This window comes from Phoca vitulina, unplaced genomic scaffold (assembly GCF_004348235.1).
Source record: "Phoca vitulina isolate PV1807 unplaced genomic scaffold, GSC_HSeal_1.0 scaffold18, whole genome shotgun sequence".
Classification (NCBI taxonomy): Eukaryota; Metazoa; Chordata; class Mammalia; order Carnivora; family Phocidae; genus Phoca; species Phoca vitulina.
The window spans coordinates 14,657,658-14,682,625 of record NW_022589721.1 but is presented as its reverse complement, the minus strand read 5'-3'; the positions used below and the strand labels follow the sequence as shown (position 1 = coordinate 14,682,625).

The following is a 24,968-nucleotide window of genomic DNA, read 5'->3' as shown; positions in this document are numbered from 1 at the left end:
TAAAGCATGAGACCCAATGGAGAGCACCAGTATGATGTGTGAAATGGAAATCAGTGCACTGGGTGGTGAGGAGATTTGCCTTGCATTGCTCCGAAGGCAGGACTCAGAATCCATGAGAAAGAGGATAGAAATCTGACTTTGGCTTCAATACAAAAAACCATTTTAAGCTCTTAGAGCTTATTAGCAATGGAATAGCCCATTTCATAGGATGCATTTTTTGATGCTACAAATTTTCAGGGAGAGTCTTGAACCTAGATCATTGTTTTTCCAAATTTTGTACATCTCTAAAAAAGAGAAGAATAGTAATTATTTTCCATTAGGGGGTTAACGTTGGTCTTTATCCAAGTAGTTTACACACTCACATACCTTTGATATATTTGTCATAGTCCCAGTTTACCACCATTTTAGATATCATAAGGTAGATTAGATTCTTGTCTTAGGTTTAAACTTGAACCTACTGACTATTTAGAGTCCTCTAAAATTTGAGTTTCTGTGAGACTGTGGTTCTGAGCATTTAGGAATGAAAAAGGCCATCACTAAAATTCAGTATGGGAAAATTAAGGGAAAAAATGATATCAGGCCAAATTTTTTATTTTAATGTCGCTACACTAGTAATGTCTTAGAACCGTGGTTCTCAAACTTTTAATCCCAAGACCCTATTATACTCTTAAAAATGTTTGAGTACTGGGCCCCTGGGTGGCTCAGTCAATTAGGTGTCTGCCTTTGGCTCGGGTCATGATCCCAGGGTCCTGGAATCGAGCCCCGTGTCGGGCTCTCTACTCGGCAGAGAACCTGCTTCTCCCTCTCCCTCTGTCTAGCACTCTGCCTACTTGTGCTCTCTCTCTATCTCTGTCAAATAAATAAATAAAATCTTAAAAAAAAAAGTTTGAGTACCTTAAAGAGCTTGTGTTTACATGGATGGTATAAATATGGGAGAATAACCAATATACTGGTTAATAAGGATTCCAGATGATGCATTGAAACCTTCAAACTAAAGTTGAAGTTGTTAAAAATTTATTTTCAGGAAAAGAGAACGCCTACTTTGACAGAAGTTCTTTTGAAGAAGACTCAAGATTGTAGATTTCCTCTAAGTTCAGTGTAAGCCAATGATGTGACTTTGCAAAAAATCTTGAGTAAGATTACACAATGGTGAAACCATTGGAAGAAAAGACTCTGGCCTAAAGGAAATACATTGCAGGATGGTAAAGGAAAGCTTGCAAACACCTGCTTATAATGAGAGGCTGCAAATGTGTTTACCATTTTCTGGTATTTGGGCACAAAGCTCACTTTGACCTGCCAGTGGATATAAATGATCTGTGAGTTCTCTGCTTTTCCCCCGTCAGCCCACTGGACCTCCTGTAAGCTTACCTAGCTGATAACAGCCACTGGTTCTCAAAATTGCAGTGTTGTCTTACAAATCAAAACCTAGTAAATTAAAGAGATTTTATATTGCAAAACAGATAAGGGATAATTGAATGACAAGATAAAATTTAACTTGAAAAACATTTTGTTATATGTTCCTTCAATATTAAACTTCTTTAAAGCATTTAATTATTTTATAACCTAGAAAAGCCTCAGGTTTATCTCAAAGAACTCAAAATTTAAGAGTTCTCTCCATTTAAATACAAATAAAAAATTACCATAAAACATGGCTGAAACTATTGAATTAGGGTAAGGAATCATTTACAAAAAAAAGAAAAAGTAATTTGCAAATAAATCCCTTAGGGATGTGTCTTCGGCATCAAGTGGGGTCTCCTTGTAAAATAGACCCTAAGAGCTTCTGAAGTGCACTTTGAGCTTGTCTAGAGAAAGGCTGAGCCCAGTTCCGAGAGGAAATGCCTGGGATTCTGTTCAGAGTCACAATGCATAGCGTTAAGATAACAAACTGCTCTGGCTTCTTTCAGGGCAACAAAACATTCCTACAAACTCAAATTGTCTCCAGGGTTGTAAATCCAGAATGGTTTGGTAGACCTGAGCTAGGAGAAAGGGAACTGGGGCAAATACTTTTTTAATGTTTGCCTGTGGGCAGGATGGGTTTTTGTTTTTTGTTGTGTTTTTTGGTTTTTTTTTTACTAGTTTACTAATACTACTTATTTGTTTTGTGAACTGTTTTGGGTTTGGCTCCCACTGCAGGGGGGAAAGAAAACGGAGAGTATCAGAAAATTTTTGGCTGGAGTTGTGTGTAAAGAGAGCTGTGAGAAGAGCCGAGGAAAGGAGGGCGGTTGAAATAACCCTGTGGAGCTATTAAGTCTGACAACTCTGCCCCTCCCGGTGGGACAATGATTCGTGGATTGACTTGAGTTTAGCATATGCTCGTTGTTGTTCCAAATTGCACATGGAGGTTTAAGCTCTTTAAAAGGATCAGGTTATGGCACTCACTCCCCCAATTTGGTTGCTATCAGAGACTGGGCAATCATGAGAGAAGTGACTGCGGTTCACCTGGGTGCTACGCGAAGAGCAGTTCAGGCAGAAAAAATAAAGTGGGCTCTGAGAATCCGTAAGCAGCCGCAGACTGGGGCAAGTGGAGTCATTATGGCTCTTAACAAGTGAATGTGTAGCAAACTAATAACAATTTCATAATAAAGCCAAGGCTAAGAATCAGCTAATGAATGGGGCCAGTACTTTTATCACTATCTGATTAGGAAGACACGAGCAGTGCCTAATGATAGGAATCTTTATCCCTCCCCGTTTTATTTATGCCAGTCTATGTGGAGGCAGATCCCTGTAGGTTCCTGCTGTCTTATAATCTATGCCTAAAGCTTTGAGTCAATTGATGTCCAAGTAAGTGATACCAATTACTGCTTAGTAAGAGTATACTCTGAAGGAAAAGCAAGGCACCTCCTTGAGTATTGGCCTCAACACTTGAATTTATGACAAAGGGAAAATCTGTAACAAAAGCATACATGGTGGGCTGATGAGGATGCCTCTTGAGTTGACTTGGCATGTATGGGTTAATCTCTACCTGAAGCCCGGTGACGGGGCTTGACTTGGTGCTGAGTGGTCTCTGTTTCCTAGGAAATGAGCAGGTTAAAGATGATCTTCCAGGAGTTGAGTATATTAATATACAAGCAACTTCATCCTCTTGTCTTTCCCTTCCTAATTTACAGCCATCTATGAGTGGTTCATAGGAGTTTTCAAAAGATGTGATTAGCTTTACTTGCAGGAAACTTGTGAAGGGTTTCAGGGTAATGATGTGTCAGCTATGAACTCATTCAGCTAATCTGAAGAAAAGTTTTTAGAGCAGGAAGGAGCCAGATTCAGAAGTGCTGACTTGTGAAACACAACGGTGAGTGCATTTGTAGCTAAAAGAGCCAAAATTCTAGTTTCCTAATCATGTAAAGGAAAGGAGGTGGTGATGAGCAAAAAGGAAGAAACTGAATAACACAACATTCACTCGTTTGCACCATCCACACCAGAGGTCCTCCTCGCTCATCAAAATTAGGAAAGTATTTGATATGGTTGCATACAGAGCTTATAGGGAAAGTGGCTGGCAGCCTGTGACTCAGGGATATGAGGTGGAAGGAAGAGGCTGACACGTCTGACTAGGAGCCACATGAGCACAACACAGTGGGTGGAGAGCCGCAAAGGGCTACACTTGAAATTCACTGCTGGGCTCATTTCATTAATATATTGACTTATTCACTGTGGCTGTGTAGCACCTCTTAAATGCAAGGCATTCTGGGACCACAGTTACAACAGATCTGTCCTCACCAGCATGTAACTTAGTGTTCCAATTGTTACTAAGGTTGCAGGACAAATTATCCTGAATTTAGTGGTGAAAGACAACAATCTATGATGTTCGTGGACTACCTGAGTCAGCAATTTACTCAGGGCACAGCAGGGCTTGTCTCTGCATCGTGGTGTCTGGGAGCCTCAGTTGGAAGATTCGAAGACTGGTGGCTGGAATCATCTGCAACTTGTTTACTCACTTGTCTGATGGTTGGTGGTGGCTGTCAGCTGAAACGTCTGTTGGGGAATGGGCCAAATTTTCTACATTTGTCTCTTCATGTGGTCTGAGCTTCCTCACAGCATGTGGTTGGGTTCCAAAGCTGAGTGCCAAAGAGGATGAGCCAGGCAGAAGCTGTCTCTTTGTGACCTTGCCTCGGAAGTCACATGGATAACATTGATTGCACCATGCTCCATTGGCCAGGACCAACACAGACCTTGCTGAAATTCGAGGAGAGGGAACATCAACTCCAAATACCAGTTTAGGACTGCTGATCACAATGAATGAAAAGCAGAAATATATGTATGGCTGTGTTATATGTACATGTATAAAATCATCTGTCACAGTAAGAGTGAAAAAAACCATCACAGCATCAAGTAAAGAATATTGTTTGTGATGATTTTGTAAGTCATGGCCCAAAGAATCCTACAATTGGAAATACACTAATAAAGCAAAGACATACCCGAGCACTATGTTTCACAAGTGTGAATCGTGCATGTCACTTCTGTTATTATTCTGTTACCATCTGTACTACTGTTCCCTTCATTTTTTTAATTGACCAACTGTTTTTAAACTCACATTTGTTTTAAAAGCATACTAGATATTACTACTGAAAATTTTATTTTTTTACCATAATTTATTTGCCATAAAACAAAAGTAACCTTAAATATAACCAAAATAAAATTGAACAGTTGTTAGGTATGTTGCTTTCCGATGAAGATTGCAAGACTGGGCGCCTGGGTGGCTCAGTTGGTTAAGCGACTGCCTTCGGCTCAGGTCATGATCCTGGAGTCCCAGGATCGAGTCCCGCATCGGGCTCCCTGCTCAGCGGGGAGTCTGCTTCTCCCTCTGGCCCTCCCCCTCTCATGTGCTCTCTCTCTCTCTCAAATAAATAAATAAAATCTTAAAAAAAAAAAAAAAAAGATTGCAAGACTGAAGCAAGTCCTCTTTGTCAAAAATGTTAGCAGGTGTTTGAAAGATATTAAATCATAGTCCTACAAAATTGAGGCTCTCCCCAGGCCTTAATCTGAAAGATTGAAAGAGAAGTAAAAGCAAATGATCCCTAGTGAGAAGGTCAGTGATGTTTAAGGCCAGGTCTGTGCGCTGCCTAACATCCTTTAAAGAATTTTTGATATTATAATCCTATTTTGTTGACAAACACTGATCTGGAATGATAAAAAAAAAAAAAGTCCTAAATAGGTAAGCTTTCATCTTGCGTCAGCCAGGTTGCTGGGATCCATGAGGAAGACCAGCATCTGGCACAGAGCTGATACATGTTAATTAATGAATGAATTTGTAACCTGCCATCTGTCAAAGGCTGGGTCCCCTGCACCTCTGTTTTGTTTTGTTTCATAAACCCCTCCCTGAAAGATTTACTAAGCAATAAAAGGCCTTGATGAGTTGACTTCTACATCAGGTTTAGCCACCCCGTTATCCTATTACCATTCTCCACATACTGGGTGGAATTGACTTTTTGCTTCCCTTCTGTGGCATAACTAATTCCTAGACTTTACAGGACCACTCCCAGGCCAACTTGCACTCTTAGTATGAAGGTATCTAAATCCAACAACATGTGTTTCCAAAAATAATTATTAGCACCTGCCAGGGCTAGTGAGACCCTAGAGGTCTCAGAGAGTAACGAGAAATGGAAACTTTGTTAGAGTACAGAGAAAGGCCACTAGGGGGCAGCTATCTCACCCCTAAAATTTAATTAATTGCTTACAATAGCATTGCCTTGTTGTTGAAGTATTGGTCAGAAAACACTCCTTCCTGGGTGTTTTTTTTCCAGTAGAGATGATCACTTGGGAATAAGGATAATTTTCATGGTCTTCTCCACCTAGACTTTTCCTTCTGGTTTTCAGGGGTATGGAGAAAGGTCTGTAGAGGTTAGGAGGAAAACGGCCAGAGAGACTTATCTTCAGGGATTCCAGCCTGCAGCCTTGACCACACAAGCTAAGACTTCTAACAATAGTGCCTTTCTAGACATGGGGCTGGCATTAACAGACTTTTCTTGCTTGCTTCATAGTCGGCTACGGTGAAGCTGTCAAAACCAGTGGCTCTGTGGACTCAGCAGGATGTCTGCAAGTGGTTGAAGAAACATTGTCCGAATCAGTATCAGATCTACAGTGAGTCATTCAAACAGCATGACATTACTGGTAAAGTATGCGGCATCCAAAATATTTTATTCCCTCTTCCTCTCCCCATCACCATGGCCTTTCCCATACCCTTACAATGCAATGCATCTCCCTGCTGAAGTTTCTGGCGTGGGTTTACTTTAAAAGGGGGGATGGATTCCAGATCCATGCAAGCTAGGCTACTTAATAAGCGTAAGCAGTTAGAGAAGCATGGATTCCAAGTGTCCAGGACAAATATGTGGGAATCAGGGTAAGGGGTTGGGGAACTCTAGAGAAAATGAATGTGTACCAATTCTAGAGAAAAGAAAGGAAGGAAGTCTTCCAAATTAGCTGGGTTACAGGATCAGGATTAGATGTTCTAAGTAGGAAAGACTTTAAAATAGGAAAACTCTGAAGTGAATATGATAATATTAACTTACTGCCCCTGAGATGAATACCTTCAAAACAAAAATGAAGATTCCATTTAGATCCAAGAAGCATTTGGAAGCAGAAACTGTGACAGTATAATGAACTGCAAAAGCCCTTAGGATCATGTCTCTCAATTGGAGAACAGGGTGGACGAGAAGGAGCGGATGGGGCCACCATGGGAGCCCATTAGAGTCAGGAGATCTTCTCCAAACCTCTCCTGCCCTCCTGCCCTGAGGGTCTGGACGGATATGGGCAGCATTCCTCCCCTGCCCTCCCTCCCCCTTTGCAAGCACTATGATGAAAGATAGGACTGGAGAATATGCTCTGTGCATCAACACTGTGCTTCAGAGGGAAAACATGTTGAGAAGTCCTGATTCAAGTCCAGGTTCTTCCCTTTTTTAAGAGAAAACTATTTCTCTGGTGGGAAAGTGACTTGCTCTTGAGTAGCCCAGCCCTGTGGATGCCAACCCTCTTTCCAAACTGGGTGTTTTTCAAAGTGTATTCCTTGGAGCCTTTGGGTACACTAAAGATTGCCAAAGGTACAAGGGGTGTGCTTTGGGTGGAGGTGGGTGTGTCAGCTAAAGCAGCTTCCCTTATGTCTGTTTGACATATTCGAATTGTACAAAAACTTCATTTGGGAAAAAGGGTTCTGATACAAAAGAACCGGTGAGCTAGGTTATCCTAGATTCCTGCTGACCCAAATTGGTAATGTTTTAAAATATAAGGAACACACTCAAGTATAGCTCAAGGTGAGTTAACAGAGAGTGAAATCCTCCTAACTTAAGTGTTAAAATTGTCCTTAATGTACTTTGCTTCCCCCACCACCAACTGGAATAATGGTTTTTTAGACGAAATTCCTAAAATTGTGAAGGCAGTGTCAGAACTTTTTAGATTCTGAGTATCTTATTTTTTTTCCTAGTCCCTCCTTTAAGAATATAAGGAAATCCTCACAAACAATGAATCATGGAACACTACATCAAAAACTAATGATGTAATGTATGGTGATTAACATAACAATAAAAAGTAAAAAAAAAAAAAGAATATAAGGAAATCCCATACAGGGTCAGTTCTCCCAGCCCTAAAAGCAATCAATCAGTTAGTCACCATTTGGCTGATTATGGTCACCTTCATCTGATAATGTGTGCTTAATGTTTCTTAATGCCTGTGTGATAGAATAATGGCAAAGGCTTTCTCATGATCTTATTTGAAAGTAGTGTTATCTTTTATTATGGGCAGGAATTGTGAGATGCCCTTGAGGGAAGGGTAGGCATTTATATTGGTTTGTAGAGGATGAGCCATCCATCCCTTTGTGGCTTGGAGTCCATAGTATACCACTTCCCAAGGCTTTCTGCTAAGTGACATGAAGAAAGAGGGTGTGGGCATGAGATATGGGTTTTGAACAGCTGTCCTGTTGCTTTTGGTGGCCCATTTGGTCTCCAGGCAACACCACTGTTACAGGTCAATCACAACCTTCTTGGAATCTTGGGCAAGCTGCTTAAGCTAGATGAGTTACTCAATCTCACTCCTCATCTCCAAAATAAAGATAGTAATAGTACCCATCTCCAGGAGTTGTTGTGAAGATTAAAATGAAATAATATTAAGCGACCCACTAAGGTGGCCATTTATTGGCACCTTCTAGCTGTCAGCATTTTGCTCTTATTCTTGTCAAGACTCATCTGGAGGTGTCTAAAAACATACTATTCATTCTAAGGGCAGCCTGTTTTCAGGCAAGAAAAGAAAACAGAAAAGTATTGGGGGCTTAGGGAACAGAGAGGAGGATTTCACACTAACATTCGGCCTACATCTTTTTGACCTTCTGCTATCTGAGGGCTCAAAAAACCACTCTCTTCCCCTGTTCTCTGGCCCCTGCCTCTCCAGGAGTGAAAGTGAAATACCCAGGTGGTCACAAGTGCCAAGTGGCCAGAGAATAGGACTGCAGTCAGCCCGCAGTTACCAGCCCCAGGATGCTGGAAGCTGGTGGGGGCAGCGGCGGGGGTGGGTGGGGGGTCTCCGTGCCCTTGGAGGCTAGGCTGTGAAAAACAGGGCAAAGAGGACTGTGAAAAATTAAGACTTGCGGTGACAGAACCAACTTCACCAGCCACCGGTAAATAGTGGAGTGCTGAGGGTGGTGACAAGTACCAGGTCGAAGCCCAGAGCTGCAGCTTTGCCATGGAATTTCGTGAAGGTTCCTGGTGCCCTTCAGCTTTCTTTGTCTGCAGAAAGGTGATGGTACCTGCCTCCTAGTGTTACTGTGAAAGTAATCCATGGTCCTAGGAAGCATGCATTGAATGTGAGCTGTTGCTGATCTCCTAAGTGCTGTTCTGATCTCTCCGAAAACAAACACCACGTATAAACAGTGTTGAATTCATCTATCTTTATTATCCTGAGAATTGGGAAGTGAGCACCCAGGTGGAGTGGAGTGGCATGGTGGTGGTGGTTGGGGGGCGGGTAGTCTGGGCTGGTAAGTACCCTGTGCTTATCTGCAAGGTTGCAACAAAGACGTTCGGTGTCTCTTCCTTATGCTTAGATTCTCTTGAGCGTTGCTGTTCATTTATTTTTCCCAAAGCGTGGATCTCCAATACCATGCTCATCAAGCAAGTGTGTTTGTTATACCAGTGTAACCTATAAACAATCCCTTAATTTAGAAGCAGATGGTATAGCGATGGCAAATAAAAAGGACATATATTAAATGGAAAGAAGGGAAAAAAGGGCTTTCATAGACCCAAGTCAGATCCTCCCTGCTTGTCCTCCACCCCCAACCTTTGACAAATAATAACTGTACAACATCACATGAGTTAGTTTTTCATCAGTGAAATGAGAATAATTATTTTAAAGGGTGTTGTTGGGAGAATTAAATGGAAGGATGCATGTGAAGGGCCTAGCTTAATGCCTGATACACAGTAGACATTTATCTACTATTTAGCAAGTATTTGTGGAGCAGCTACCCTGTACCGGGTTTTGGGAATACAGCAATAAATAAGACGGTCAGCGATCTGCGCAGGGAAAAAATTATGCTTCCGTGAGAAACTATGCATCGTCAATAGCACACCATGTGGGGCTATCTAATTCCACAGAGCTGTTTTTACAACTTGGCAAGTTGTAGATAACTGATAGCAATACAAAATAATCCTTGTTGTAGATGTGTAAATTCTGTCCCATAGAGGTTCAGTTGGTTTTCCTAGCCACTGTGGAAAAGGTGAATTTTGCCTGCCATTTATACATTCATTTTACTCTCCCTGATCTATGGGTGTGTGCTCTTTGGATTCTCCTTTGTAATATCTTTCTCCTGGTTGTAACATCTTAACTGGTTTCTTCACTAATGAGTTTAAACAAAAATCTTAAATGTGTTTGTTTTTGTATTTGGTAAGAGTCCTGATTTTAACCTGTTTTGAAAATTACCCTGTTTTAACTTTAGTAGTTAATTTTTTTTATATTTTGGCCAGCAAATCCACTCTATTAACATTTTTTATGCCTTTGTTTGAAGGACATTAGATTCTACACAAACGTTCCCCCCATTTTCTCCAAAGTCTAAGAAACGTTAAGATATGTTTCAATATACTAGCATTCAAAACCTTTTGCAAGTTTCCTATTGGAATTTCTGAGAATTTCATTGTGTCCAGATGGCACCTGCTATTTTGTGGCAGATGTGTTTAATCAGAAGAGAAGCTACTCCTGTTACCTCCCTGCAGAAGAGCTCTTAAAAGGCATAAGATGGTTAGAACACCTGAGAGGCATTAGGATAGATAGATTTAAATCATCAGATTAGGCTTGAAGGAAAGAAATTTGTCTATTTTCCTGTGCTTGCAAGATTCTCTCTCCTGCTTTCTGAGGCCGGCTTGGAATGTTGATGAGGAAGCTCTACTGGGGCCAGGTGTAAGCTCACAGGCAACTTTCAGATTCTCTTTTATGCACAGTTAAGAATATTTTCAGGTTTGAGGCTATTTCAGCGCCTGGCTGTGCCTTGTGTTGTTCCCTGGCTGCTAAAGTGAGTTTACCTCCTTCAACATCAAGTCCTCCACCTGGAAAGGGTTCTTTCCCCTGCCAACTTGAAAGACTTATTTTTATGGGTGAAGCACTCAGAGTTCCCCAGCATATAAAATATTTTTAAAAGCCATTTTGAATGTGGAAAAGGTTTCCATGTAGTCTGCTTTGTGGCACAGTAATAGGAATTCTTTAGATGTCCAGATGTCTGCAGGAATAAATAGTTATCATATGAATATCCCCCACAAATGGTCAGTATTGATTTGTAGTATTTCCCAGTGGCCTCCTGCAAAATAAATGAGTACATTTCTCGTTCTTTTTCTGCTTCAGCCACCCCACCCCCACCTCTTTCCCCATTTCAAAATATTCTGCTGAGATGTAGCACCCTCAAATTTGGCAGTTCTGCTTATGCTATTGAATAAAAGGGAAACCTCTCTTTTTTAGACCTTTGGATTGTGGATCTGTGTGTTTGCTAACATGAATCCCTTCAGTGCTGGTTTCTCTGAGCTGTTCTACCCTTTTACCCTTCTGCTGTTGTCTTCCTTGTCTTTATTGTGTTACCCATAGAGACCAGCCGGATATGTAGTTAACAATTTATCAGAAGAAGTGGAATTGTTAGTTACTTTATGTGTTCTATCTGTGAGTATACTACTTATTAGAATCCAGTGTAGCCAAATAAAGTGTGGGCATATGTAACTATCACAGCACCACATCTGTACATTTTCTTGTCATTATTGGTTTCCCTCTGGATATTGTGTTTTACTTTTCTATGTCTTTGTGTTTTGTTACATTTCTCTTCTGTATGAACTGCTCTACATTTTTTATTAAACCTCAAGCAGCCTAGAGCTGCATAGTAAAGTTCCTGACATCATCAGGGCCTGTTTCCCGTAAGTTAATTTTCCAACAACAGCATTTATTGTTTTTAACCCCTTTTGATGGAAAGCTTACTAACATCACCTTGACACTCCCCAGCGTTCTTAAAGCAGGGTTGCTGAATTTGATTGTCTTGATGATCCAGGATAATAGACTTTTAAATATTGGAAAAGGCTTTAGATGTCATCCCGGGTTTTATGAGGTCAATAAAAAGAATACCCCTTTGAATGAAAAGTATAAATGGAGACCAGAATATCAGCTTCATTTCTGATAAAGCTTTTCGGAGAACGTCATTTAGGTCTGCAGACAAATCGGTTTGCTACCCAGGGTGAGTCCTGTTGTAGGACCTGTCACATTGATAGGTGAAAAGTTTAATTATTAGGAAGTTCTGCTGAGGTTAACCGAAACCCACCCATAGGTCCTATTTAGGTTCCCAGGTTAGAAACCTTTGCTGAGGGCGCCTGGGTGGCTCAGTTGGTTAAGCGACTGCCTTCGGCTCAGGTCATGATCCTGGAGTCCCTGGATCGAGTCCCGCATGGGGCTCCCTGCTCGGCAGGGAGTCTGCTTCTCCCTCTGACCCTCCCCCCTCTCATGTGCTCTCTCTCATTCTCTCTCTCTCAAATAAATAAATAAAATCTTTAAAAAAAAAAAAAAAAAAAAGAAACCTTTGCTGAGAAAAGCCCTTGAGGACTGCTGCCCCCAGGACCGATTGTTGCTGCCAGTCCCCAGTCGGGCCATGGCACAGTCCCCCCATTCTTTTATTCATCCCAGCAGACTGCTCCCAAGTTCCTTCATCTTTAGTAGATGTCCTCCTTCGACCACACCGAGAACATATAGACTATCTGGTGGGATTTCCCTGACTATTTTTCCTCTCCACCCCATCTCATCTGCTGCTTCCTCTTCTTCCAGAAGACATGCCCCTGTTCTCTTTTACAAATAACCTTTTTCTGCCTCTGCTTGCACCAGTCATCCCCTGTTTCACCTGGGTACGTGCTCCCTGTTACAGCCATCCTTTCCTCTTTGATCTAGCTACGCCGGCTCCCTCCTTTTTCTCTAAAGAGTTCCATTCTAGTCCTCTGACCAGTCCCTTTCGAAGTATTTGTTAAATCACAGTTAATTCATATATTGGAAGAATTTATATAGCCGCTGCCGCATGCCAAACAGAATACTACGCCCCCAAAACTTCAGGACACACGCTCCTTTCAAGTTCCTGAGAATTATCCGCCATGATACACTGCACGCAAGGGTATAAATAAATCTCAACAAATTTCAAAACACTGAAGTCTTACAGGGCACATGCTCTGACCACAACAGCTATTAAATTAGGAATCATTAACAAGATATCCTAAAGATCCGAAATATTTAGAAACTTAACACACAAGCAGGAACCGCATGGGTGAAGAAAAAAATCACAACGGAAATGAGAAAATATTTTGAACAGAATAATAATAGAAACACGAATATTCCAAACATTGGTGTTGCGCAGCTGCAATACAACTTAGAGGAAAATTGTTTCACTAAATGCCTATGTTAAAAGAAGACTTGAAGTCAGTAAATTAAATGTTTACCTTAAGACATTAGAAAAGAACACATAATCCAAAAGTAAGAGCTGAAATTAATTAAAAACATACAAGCAATAAAGAAAACTAACAAAGGAGAAGTTGATTCTTTGAAGAGATAACAAAATTGATAAACATCTACCTAGACCAAACTAGGAAGACAGACAATGTCAGGAAAGACAGTTGGAGGCATCATTGAATTCCGTATATACATTAAAAAGTAATAAGAAAAGAGTATGAATGAGTTTATGCCAATATACTTAGATGAAATGAACAAATTCCTTAAAAACCATAACTTAGCACCAACTCAAAGCTAGAAAATCTAACTAGCCACATATCTCCTAATAAATTTTAAATTAAAACTACACACATACACATAAGTACACAAAACCTAAGTCCTGAAGGCTTTTCTAATAATTCAAATAATCAATAACCAAACCTATGCAGATTCTTTCAGAAAAGAGAGGGAAAGGGGAGCACTTCCAAACTCATAAGGTCATAATAACCATTAACACTAAAACCTGACAAAGGTACTACAAGAATGGTATGGCATAGACTGATACCCTTCATCAACCTTACCCTAAAAGCCTTGACAAAATACAAACAAATTGAATCTAGCATTTGACAAAAATGATACTATATCATGATCATGTGTGCATAGATATTCAAGGTTAAGTTTTTGAAAATTCAGCTTGATTCACTACATTAATAGAATAAATGGAGAAAGTCATATGATCATTTCACCAGATGCAGAAGTCTTAGCGTTTCAGCTCTGATAGGTGAAGAGCATGGATGTTATCACTGCGATCTTTACAACAAGAATAAGCTGGACAAAATAAAAATGATTTTGTTGGGACCCATAAAAAAACTGATTTCACAAGGCAGATCATCACCCTAAAATCTAGAAGAGTAGATGTGTCCAATAATAATGGACAGAAGATTTGGACACTTTACAAGGAAGATAAAAAAACGGACAATAAGTACTATAAAATATGAAAATATACTAAGCAACATTGTCACCAGGAAAATGCAAATAAAACCACAGTGAGATACCACTTCGTACTCAGTAAAATGACTAACATTCAAATGACTGGCAATCCTAAGGGTTGCTGAATGTGTAGCAACTAGATCTCTCATGCATTGTTATTGGGTATAACGTGGTGCCACCCGATTCAAAAACTGTGAAGTTTTTATGTGGTTAATCACACAATTATTAAATGATCCTGCAATTCTCCTCTGGGGTATTTACACAGGAGAATTGGAAACGTATATTCATAAAAATTCCAGTCCAGTAATATCCAAAGGAGTGTTACTCAGAGTAGATAAAAATTCTAAACAATCCTTAGGTCCCTCCAGAGTAGCGTGGATAAACAGACAGTGCTTTATTCACACCAAGAGCACTGCTTGACAATAGAAAGGAACCAACTACTGACGCGTTCAACATGAAAGGCTCTCACGTTGTGCTGAGGGAAAGAAGTCAGAAACCCAAGAGCACCGACAGTCTGACTCCATCCTATGAAATCTAAAACACAAAATTGGCAGTTCTGGCAATCAGGGGTTCCTTAGGTTGGGATGTGGAGGAGAGATGGCAAAGAGGAGCAAAGGAACTTTCTGTGGTCATAAAAATGCTTTCTATCTTTGTCAGAAGTTCTCTACTTGGCATCTCACATGTGTGAAATGTGTTGTATGTAAATTATATCTCGGAGTTGGTTTTTGGAGACTTGTGTGCTTTCCAAATTTTCTAAAATGGCAAAGTGTTTTTAAAAGGCAAAAATGAAAATGTCATCCTGTGTCTTTCCATACAGGCTGTAGGATCATTTAAAGATGATGAAGAAGGGCACCTGGGTAGTGCGGTTGGTTAAGTGGCCGACTCTTGGTTTTGGCTCAGGTCATGATCTCAGAGTCGTGAGATGGAGCCTTGAGTTGGGCTCTGAGCTCAGTGTGGAGTCTGCTTGAGATTCTCCCTCTCCCTCTGCCCTACCCCATGCATGCACATGTGCCCTCTCTCTCGCTCTCAAATCTTTAAAAAAAATGATGAAGATAGATAGGAGATAGGTTTTATATTCATCTATATTATAAATATATAGGTATAAATATTTAGCACAATCTAATACAACATACATAAATATATATAAAGAAATGTATATGTTATATGTAAAGAAATTGAGTTTGAAAATCCACTTTATGCATTTTTCACTGAAAGAATAATCTGAAGATAGAACATTATTATAAAGAAAGGTATGGTTTTACCAACTGGTAGAAGATGACAGCTGACAAAAGAACAGCTCTCTTGTATGACTGATTCTGCTTGTCTGAGCTACGCTTGTGCATCCAAGGCTTTTGGGTTTCACAGATGAATTAAATTTCAGAAGATATTTTTGCAGTAGCATCTAGTTGCTGCCTTAGTATTTTACTCATTCATACTTTTAAATTAAAAATTACCCCACCACATTTTATAAACCAAAGGAATTTTAACACACAAAATCTCATTTAAAAATATGATAAATTTATTTTTTTTTTAAAGATTTTATTTATTTATTTGCCAGAGAGAGACACAGCAAGCGAGGGAACACAAGCAGAGGGGGTGAGAGAGGGAGAAGCAGGCTTCCCACTGAGCCGGGAGCCCAATGCGGGGCTCGGTCCCAGGGCCCTGGGATCATGACCTGAACCGAAGGCAGATACTTAACGACTGAGCCACCCAGGCGCCCCAAAAATACGATAAGTTTTATGTTAGGAAAACCATTTCTCCCATTTTCATCCCAGAACAGGGCCACTTTGTACGTTTGTGTAAGGAAACTGCTCTTAAGGGGACATTGATATTCTAAATACAGCATTTATTTAATATTCTATTTGAAAAGATAAGAATGGAGTTTGTCACCAAATGAACTATTTGTTTCATCCATCAAAGGACTAGAAGGATTTTCTTTTTTAACCAATTGCATAGACTTAAATAATTAAGACTACTCCTACAGGGGGGTGGAGGGATTTTTACTTGCTACCTGATTCAGTTTTTTTCTTCAATGATCTTCCCCTGCCCCTCACTACTATTATAGGTTCTGTGGTTTGGGAAATGAGACTTGAAAGGTTTGCCCAGGTTATCACAGCCAGGGAATGCAGGGCTGGGGTCAGGAGCTAGCTTTCTGCACCCTCATCCAGCACTCCCCTCGCCTGCCAGATATCCTGCTCCTTCTCCCAGCCAGCACCCATTAACAGACCCAAACCCAAGGCTTCTGAGACCCCAGAAATGCCAGTGCCAGCCAGATGTTCTTATCAAAGTTGTAACTTACGGGACCATCCTGCTTTAGAAAACCCCTGACATCGTACCTCCTGTGTCTTGGAGGCTCTCTGTGTGCACAAGGCTCCTCTTGAGAGCTGTTACAGATAGGAAGAAGCACGGCTCAGAGTGTAGTGGGTGAGTCCAGGTAAGTATAGTTGCTGAGCACTTCACATCAGCAGGACCTACCACACAGGTTGTTGAGAGGAGTTACCACCTAGAAAATACTTAAAACAGTGCCTGACACGTGGTAGGGGCTCCGTAACTATTACCTCTCACTGTCACGTTACTGGGGAAGAACAGGAGACTGTTCTTAGGAAAGGTCCAGCAGGTTGCCTCACAGATAGAAGGGGGGGCCAGAAGTGGGCAAGATACACCCTTTTATTTTTTTAAAGCACACCCTTTTAGCTTATTTTCCCAACCCAAATTCTAGGAGCCCAGTGGTGGTTTTTTAGCCACAAACTCAATCTCATTCTTTTTTTCAGCCAGATCCAGTTTTTCCTCCTTGTCTCCCTCTTAATTCCACCTTTCTAGTCCCCTGTGAGACGGTCACATTTTACTAAATATGACCAAATGTTCAGCTTCCTTTGCTGCTTTACTCTGAACACTGAGCCTTTTGCTCTGTCAGAGAAATGAAGTTGATGAAACACGATCTGTTTGGATAAGTCTGTTTGCTTTTTAGCTTCTGTGTCCATTCCTTTTTTTTATTGATGACTTTACTGTCTGTTTTGTTTTGCTTTTTGTTTTATGTTGTTTGGGGAAGTACTGAAGTCAGATTGCAAAATTGGAGATCCCCTTCCCTTGATTTTGCTGCCAATCCCTGTTTGAACATTAATACACTGTGTAGCCATCCTGTCAAGTCATATTTCCCATCCTTAGGAGCCCCGGGGTGCATGGGCAGCACCTCTGTCATGATGCTCAATGGCGGGATTGGGAATCATGCCCTATAGAGGGAGTCTGCTCTCTGGAGCAGTGGCTCTCTTCCTTCACATGGCATCACTTATGGTGATTGTGGCACCATATTTGTTGATGGAGGAAATGGAAGTCCACACGGCGGGGACTGGTTATATTTAAGAGTCCGTGGCACTGTTTTTGATGAAATACAATTGTCGTCAAGAGGTCTTGGCCAGTATCGTTCTAGGCCATTGTGTCTGGGCTCTCGTGTTCCTCCTTCAGAGTCTCATTAAATATATTTTTCAATTTCCATACTAACTTTGGGGTGATGTGACTGTTAAGTGTTTAATTATTGCTCTTGACAGGCTTCCTATCTTGGATAGTTACGAAAGATTAGAGAAAGCCTGGACTGTGGAGACCCATGATAGAGTCCTCTCCACTTCTTAGTCACTGGCCTTGGCAAAGTCTGTTTCACTTCCCTGAGTCTCAGTTTCCCTTTCTTAAAAATATTATAAAGTGTACCTTACAAAGTTGCTACTAGTTATTATTACTGGTCTGTGATTGTATGGACTCCATACATAGGTTTACAAGAAGCAAAGGAGAGTATAGAAATCACTTTTCAAATGGGAAAGAATTATGTAAATGTGTGTACATATATATATGCATATATATGTATTACACACACGTTTTTGTTTCATTGTTTAATAAAAATAAATATATGCCCCTTGGATTGCCTCTAAAGGGCATGATTCCCAATCCCCCCATTGAGTGTCATGACAAAAGATTCTGCCCATGCACCCTGGGGCTCTTAAGGATGGGAAAAAAATAAATATAATAAATATATATGTTTACATATATATGTATATATATGTATATACACATGTGTAGTTTTGTTTCATTGTTAAATATAAATAAAAATATATGGTTGGAGAAAACTCATATTTTAAAAAATATTTGAGTGTTTGCATGCAAGGCACTCCAGTAAGTACTTTGCATACATTATTTAACTTATTGTCACAATAACCCATAATGTAATATTATTATTTCCAATTTACAAATGAGGAAAATGACTCTCAGAAAACTTAGGTCTCTTGTCTAGGTCATAAAAACCTAAAAATGGCAAAGTCAAGGTTTTAACCCAGGGCCATCTGAATCCAAAGCTCACATTCTGACCTCTGTGCTATGAAAGATAGCATCTTGTAAGTACAAGCGAGTGATGAAAGAAAATAAACACGGGGGTAAGCACCAAAGAAGACTTAAGAAGGAACTCCTATCTAGGAGCCTAGTTGATTGGGAAGTCTGCTTGGAGGAGGCTGGATTTGTCCTGTGTAGGATTTTAAAAGAGAAAGTCCCTGAAATACCAAGTTGTATTTATGTATTTTGTTTGACCCTAGAGAACAAGAAAATGTAGCAGCTTTTAAGCCATAGCCCTCGCCACCCCTTATTGCATCAGACCCTGCCTCTTCACACACGGGGGTTACATGCCTGAGCCTGAAAGCATTTGGGCTTCTGGACCTGAGGAGGGATGAGTGATGGAGGTGGAGATAGATCAGTAGTCTGAGGGCTACGTGAAAAGAGGTTTTGAGTGTCAGGCTAAGGAAACTAAATTTTCCTCCCTTGGATGTCATTCACCACCCATCAGTGATAATAGCATCACCATGGTGAGTGGACTGACAAGCTCAGAGCACTCTTGGAAAAAAATGGAATGTGCAGATGAGAGAGATCACCAATGTGTGAGGTGTTGGCCCAAGTGGATCCTGGGTCAGGATCTATTGGATTATTGCTTTTACAGATCTCTGGTTTTTCCGTTTTCCCAGTCTCCAACAGTGGTGCTACGCCTAAGCTCCCTTTCCACAAAGCCCCCATCCCTCTCCCCTTTCATTATTCTGAGGAGACACCCATGGAGATAAATTTTCTTAACATTCCTCCCTGCAGTATTACCTCTATTTTTACCCCCTTCTTAATGGTTTCCTTTATGTCTCTGAGGAAAAGATATTCTCTCTCCCAAGAGCAGTCCCCTAACCTTTGCTCTTCTCCCTGCCTATGTGACCCCCACACACACACCAGAATTCTGTTCGTCTCTCTCTCCCTTGAGTCTTTAGACTTCTGCCTCCACTTCTGCATTCCGGTTTGAAGCCCTGCTGTGTCCAGCATACGTCCCCTCCTTGCTACTCTTACTGCAATCCTTCTGGTCTAGGTTTCCCTAGTCGGCCTGAACAGTCTCCTGTGATCCTACTTCATGGCTCTCTGGGAAAGCATCTGTTCTTTTGTCTCTTTATATCAGAATTGACCAGATCTCTTCCTGCTTAAAAAGACTAAATGCCTACTGGATAAAGTCCAGATTCTTAAGCTTGGCATGTGAGGCTCTTGATAAACATTCCTCAGGTCCATTTGCAGCCAGACCACTCTCATCCTTGCCTCACTGTCCACCTAGTGAACTTTGAGTAATTTGCGAGACCCATCTCCAATTATTTCTCTCTTCCCTACCCTCCCTGGGCCTTTCCAAGCAAAATTAACTTTTCCATTCTGTATTTCCTTTACCTTTTTTGCAGTGAATGTATAACCGCTATTATTGTTAGAACACTGATCATATTATATTAACATTATTTGGTTACATGTTTATCTTCCTTCCACCAGCCCAGAAACTCCTGTAGGGTAGAAATAGCATCTGGTTTATCTTACTATCTCTAGCTGTGTTAACCTAGTGCCTGGCATAAAATAGGCATTTAATAAGTGTTGATTGGATTAAATTGAGTTTGTTCTTCCTTTGATAAGCTTAGTACTGAACTTAAAGCCCTTCTTCATATATGTTGATAAAAATACTTGATTAGTCCTTCAGTTTCCTGATCTGCCTCCTTTTCATGAAGCTCATCCTATACTTTTCCATCTGCAGCTTCTTATCATTACCTTCCATTGATGTTCAGGTCTGTCTTCCTGTCTAATTCTTAGAGAAGCCCCATTTGATTTTTTTTTTCTTTGAAGAATTCCTATGTTGGATCTGTACTAAGCCCCAAAATGCCATCTTTAAGTGCACTTGAATGACAGATTCTTGAACTTTTGTGGGATCCAGAGTCCCCTATTCCCTTCAGGCAGGTCTTCCCACGGACACTGTGGCAGAATATGTCTGGATTTCTGCTCAGTGCCAAGAGTGATTGTCACAGTGTTGTGGGAGCTTGCTGGGCCTGCTGAAATTCAAGAGACAGGTGTTATTTTGGAGGATGGGAAGAATATCCTTTATCTGAAAAGCTTCTGTTTAGGGCAGCAGGGCAGGTCAGGGGATCTGTCACACCATACATGCTTTAGTGCTAATTTGCCAGTGCTTCACAAGTAACAAAGCATAATACAAATTCAGCATTATTGTTTCAGACATCCATATTGTCTGGATTTGGGTACAACAGTGCTAGATTTTTATTCTCAGCTCTTCAAGGCAAATTAGCTACCCCCAAACTGCCTTAATGACATTGACACTCTCTCAGAGATTACGACTTACACAGGAGAAATGAGAAGAGCAAGTGGTGAAGTATGGTCACATTGAACCATAGAAGATTGCCAAGGTTGAACAATGTCACCAACAAAATGGCAGTTTCATTAGGTTTAACCTAATAGTGCAATAATGTATCTTGTTTAAAAGGAAGTAGGTAATAAGTAGAATAATGTTTTTGAGAGTTTCCTAATGTGCCAGGTGCAGCAATAAATACTTTTTATGCATTAACTCATTTAATCCTCAAGACAACTCTAAGATGTATTATCCTTCTCTTTATGGGGAAGCTGAGACACAGAGGTCATGACTTCCTGACAGCTAATAATGTGCAATGGATATTCCAATAGCAGAGAATGGATTCTTCTAGCCCAGCGGTTGTCTACCTTTTTTTGTAAAGAGCCAGGTAGGGCCATTTGGCTTTGCAGGCCATATGGTCTTTGTCCCAACTACTGGACTCTGCCTGTGTATGTAAATGAATGTGGTGTCTGTGTTCCAGTAAAACTTTATTAATAAAAATAGGCAGCAGGCTAGATTTGGCCCACAGCCTATCGTTTGTAGATCCATATTCTAACCTCTTCCTCCCTATACCCAAATATGTTTTCTCAGTGATGGTTATAAAAGAAATTTAGAAGTCACAGTTTTTAAAAAACATGTATTACTTTTGCTTTTTGTATATTCAATGTGGAAAAATTAGAAAGTATACATACACGAAAAAAAGAAACGTGTAAAAATCCCCCTCAGATTCCAACATTCAGAAATAATTTGAAAGATTTTTTTTTAAGATTTTATTTATTTATTTGACAGAGAGAGACACACAGGGAGAGAGGGAACACAAGCAGGGGGGGTGGGAGAGGGAGAAGCAGGCTTCCCGCGGAGCAGAGAGCCCAATGCGGGGCTTGATCCCAGGACCCTGGGAACATGACCTGAGCCGAAGGCAGACGCTTAACAACTGAGCCACCCAGGCGCCGCTAACTTGAAAGATTTTGATGTGTATCCTTTCAGGTTGTTGTCTGTGCATACTTAAAAGAACAGTGTCGTACCTTAGAGAGTGGCATAGCCTTCTCTTTTCCACTTAAAAATATATGGCAAGTATGTTTCTGTATTAGTTAAATGCAAAATATTTTCTTTGGCTTTTATTCTCTGGATGTTGTATGTATTTATGCTTTTCAGACCAATTGTGTATCTGGTTCCATACGCTTCTCTTTTTAACACCCACCCTCTCCTCCCTGGCTGTGTCCATCCTATATTCTTTGTTGTATTCTGGAGTCACAGTTTTCTTTCTCTAGTGTTTTTGCCTCTGATATTGATCTTACCCCTTCACCTTTGCTCTGGTTGTAGCCAGCAATGGTAGTGAAACCAGCCCTGTAGGTAAATGGGCACTAGAAAAATAATACATCTCCAAATCCCTGTCACTGTCCTCTGTAGATGCCACCCTCGGGGGCAGTGTAATTTCTTTGAATGTTTTCTTTCTGTCTGCTACCCTCTTCCCTAAGGCTCCTCCAAAAGAGAAGCTTGCACAGCTTTTCTTAAATTCATTAAATTTTCAGTGTCTTTCCCCCCGTGGTTGGTAAGCGGCAGGCAACACAAGACAAGAGGACATTAGAATTCCTTCCGGGGAGAGAACATAGTGTGAGCAGTTTCGAAAGGTCGCGTGTTGCCACAGTGTCCTTCTTTATAAATCTTTCAGAGGACAGTGAGCTGTATCTAGAGGGAGAAAGATGGGATTGCTGTAGTCATTCCAGAAGGATCTTAGCCTCATATCTGCCCTTTGGCAGTAAATTCACAGTAATGTTCAGTTGAACACATAGAAAAAGGGGGACAAGATATTGTTACCTCTGTTTTTGCAAAATATGCTCCCACGAAGTTCCAGGCAAAGACTAGCCTCTCCCAACAAATGTAGACAGCTACAGGGTAAAGGATGCAGTGATGACTGGGTACTGACAAAAAGTACTGCCACAGAACGTAAAAGGGAAGCCACTTTGTTTCTCTAAGCAGTTTTCTGAATGTGTGTAGTTAACCATTCTGTGGATGTCCCTAGAATCTTAGATTGTTTTACTCATAAGAAATTTCCCACTGACATTTGTATCACACTTGAAATGTATGAAGTGATATTTCAAACACATTATCTAACCTCAGAACCCTGTTGATCTACATGTGAGTCTCTCTTCAGATGAGGAATCTAAAGAAGTGAGGAAAATTGACCCAGACCTCGTGGCCAGTAGATGGCAGTACTCAGCTCCTGACACTGGAGGCTACATTTTTTGCTCCAGTCCAAGGCAAATTTTGCCTTCTTTACTCCCATCACTTTGCCCTGGTTTTGCTCAGTACGGTCATATTTCTCTATTATAGAATGTGCTCTGTTGTTCTACGCTATAGAACACACAAATTCTAAGGAAAGATTTTTGACACCAAGGAGAAGATTGTCTTAGGAGATTTGGAACTCCAGAATGGTGTGTATATTTACCAAGCATGGTTGTTCAAGATCATTGAATACTGGAGCTGTTATTCACCAAGAGATATTGTTACCTTTAACTAGAAATAGAAGGGAAAGGAAAATTATACCAAAACCCATTTTTGAGATAATTAGCAAAATGTCAGGGACAGATGGACTAGAAACTATGGAAAAACATATGTTTTACTGATGTTTTCTCTTTGATCATATGTTGGATGCTATAATGGCAAAAGTCTGTTTCCTGCCTGGAAAACTATCCTTTTCAGTTTTTTTCTGCTTTTTATTATTTAAGAAACTGGCTGACTTGCTTTTAGAAGTTTTTGTAGTCTGTATCCCTGTACATTCAAAAAGACTAAGAAATACATTGAATCTGCAAACAGGACTACACTTCCTAGATGTAGCAGCAGTAGAAACAATTGTTGCATATACCACCACTAGAGGTAAAACCAGGTCACCAAGGTAATCAGTAGTATAGTACCTGTCTTTGAAACTTCATAGTTTAAAGGGATAAGCGTGACAAATATACCCTCATTTATTTGCAACCCACTACCTCTCAGTTCACAAAAATTGGACTAGTGCAGAGGAATGACACATGGTAGTCACTGGAGAACTAGGGATGGAGTTAATGGCAGGTAGGACAGAAGAAAAGAAAAGAATGAACTGGAAAGGCCAGCAACGTACTAGCCAGGTAAACTTGGGCAGGTTGTACATCTGAAATGGGGCTCAGATTTCTCATCTGCAAAATGGTGGACTTTGAATGCAAAACCTCTCAAGTATGTCTTAGCAGTGAGATTCTATTGGGCATTGAGCAGTTGACTATTAAAGACATCTTTGTTAACAACAGGCAATGATGCAAAATGGCGCGGTGACTTGCCCTGCTCACAGTGTATCTAATTTTGTCTCAGTGCCCATTCGCAGTTTACAGTGTCTGAAAAAAATAGCATTTCTTTTTTGTTGCAAATATTCTGTAGTTTGGGCCTCAGATTTTTTAGTAGAACCTTCCTTTTCATTCCAGTAATTTGTTTACTTACTGAATATTTAACATTATCTCGATTACAGTTTAATTATTTACAGATTAAATAATTTGTAATTTATTATAAATTGCTAATTTGCAGATCATTCATTACCTACTAATTGTTCAATTATCTTTATATTAGCGCTCATTAATTTACTCAATAAACATTTGCTGAGCAATCACTAAATGGCCAACACTACCAGAATGGAGATGCAAAAAAGCTTGAGAAGGAAGCTGGGCTCCTTTTTTAAAGAAGGAATTCACTATGTGTCACTTCTGGGAAACTGGATCTTCTTTAGATCTTCATTAACCTAATTCTGTTTAGCTCCATAAAAAAAAAAAAAATCCAAAAAGAAAAATATGAAATTCAGAAACTTTTGATGAATTTTTTTCCCCAAGATTGGTCAAATGAAAAAACCTATAATCTGGTAATACTTTGCAAAATCAAAATGCACAAAGTTAATGGAATCATGAAAATCAAATTTTTGTATTATCACAAATACTACACACATATTAGTCCTGTAATAAATATAGATGTTAAGTATTTGAGGGATGAAAGAGAGATGGATGGAGATACAGGGGGGAAAACAAGCCTAAAAAGAGTTAAATGGGGCTTAAGGGTTATCCTGTGATATCTTTGTGCTTGTTATCATGGGTAGTAGGGGTCAGGCTAATCAAGCCCAAATGAATGAAACTCTATACCGCTGGATGGTTTGATTTTTCACAAATCAAAGGACAATTCCTTCAATCTGGAATTTTGGCAGCTGCAACATTCAGTTCAATAAGCTCAATGTTATTTTAGATGAGATCCAGTCTTTATTATTTGATTTTGCACAAGTTTAAAGATTTCCTTGATTTCAGCTGACTCTGGAGGGCACGTTGGAGATATACTAAGTAGAAGTGTAGTATCATCAATTATCCCTTGCCAGAATTTGAAGAATATGCCCTGG

At 40.3% G+C, this 24,968-nt stretch overlaps 1 protein-coding gene across 2 annotated transcripts in view; it reads left to right on the top strand.

The window, feature by feature from the left end:
- Window positions 1–24,968, top strand: part of SAMD12 (sterile alpha motif domain containing 12) — a 379,933-nt gene that overhangs the window by 158,544 nt on the left and 196,421 nt on the right. For both annotated transcript variants that reach the window (XM_032415888.1, XM_032415887.1), the window contains exon 3: window positions 5,973–6,102. In XM_032415888.1, the coding sequence (XP_032271779.1) occupies window positions 5,973–6,102 (130 nt within the window). The remainder of the gene's footprint in view (window positions 1–5,972; window positions 6,103–24,968) is intronic.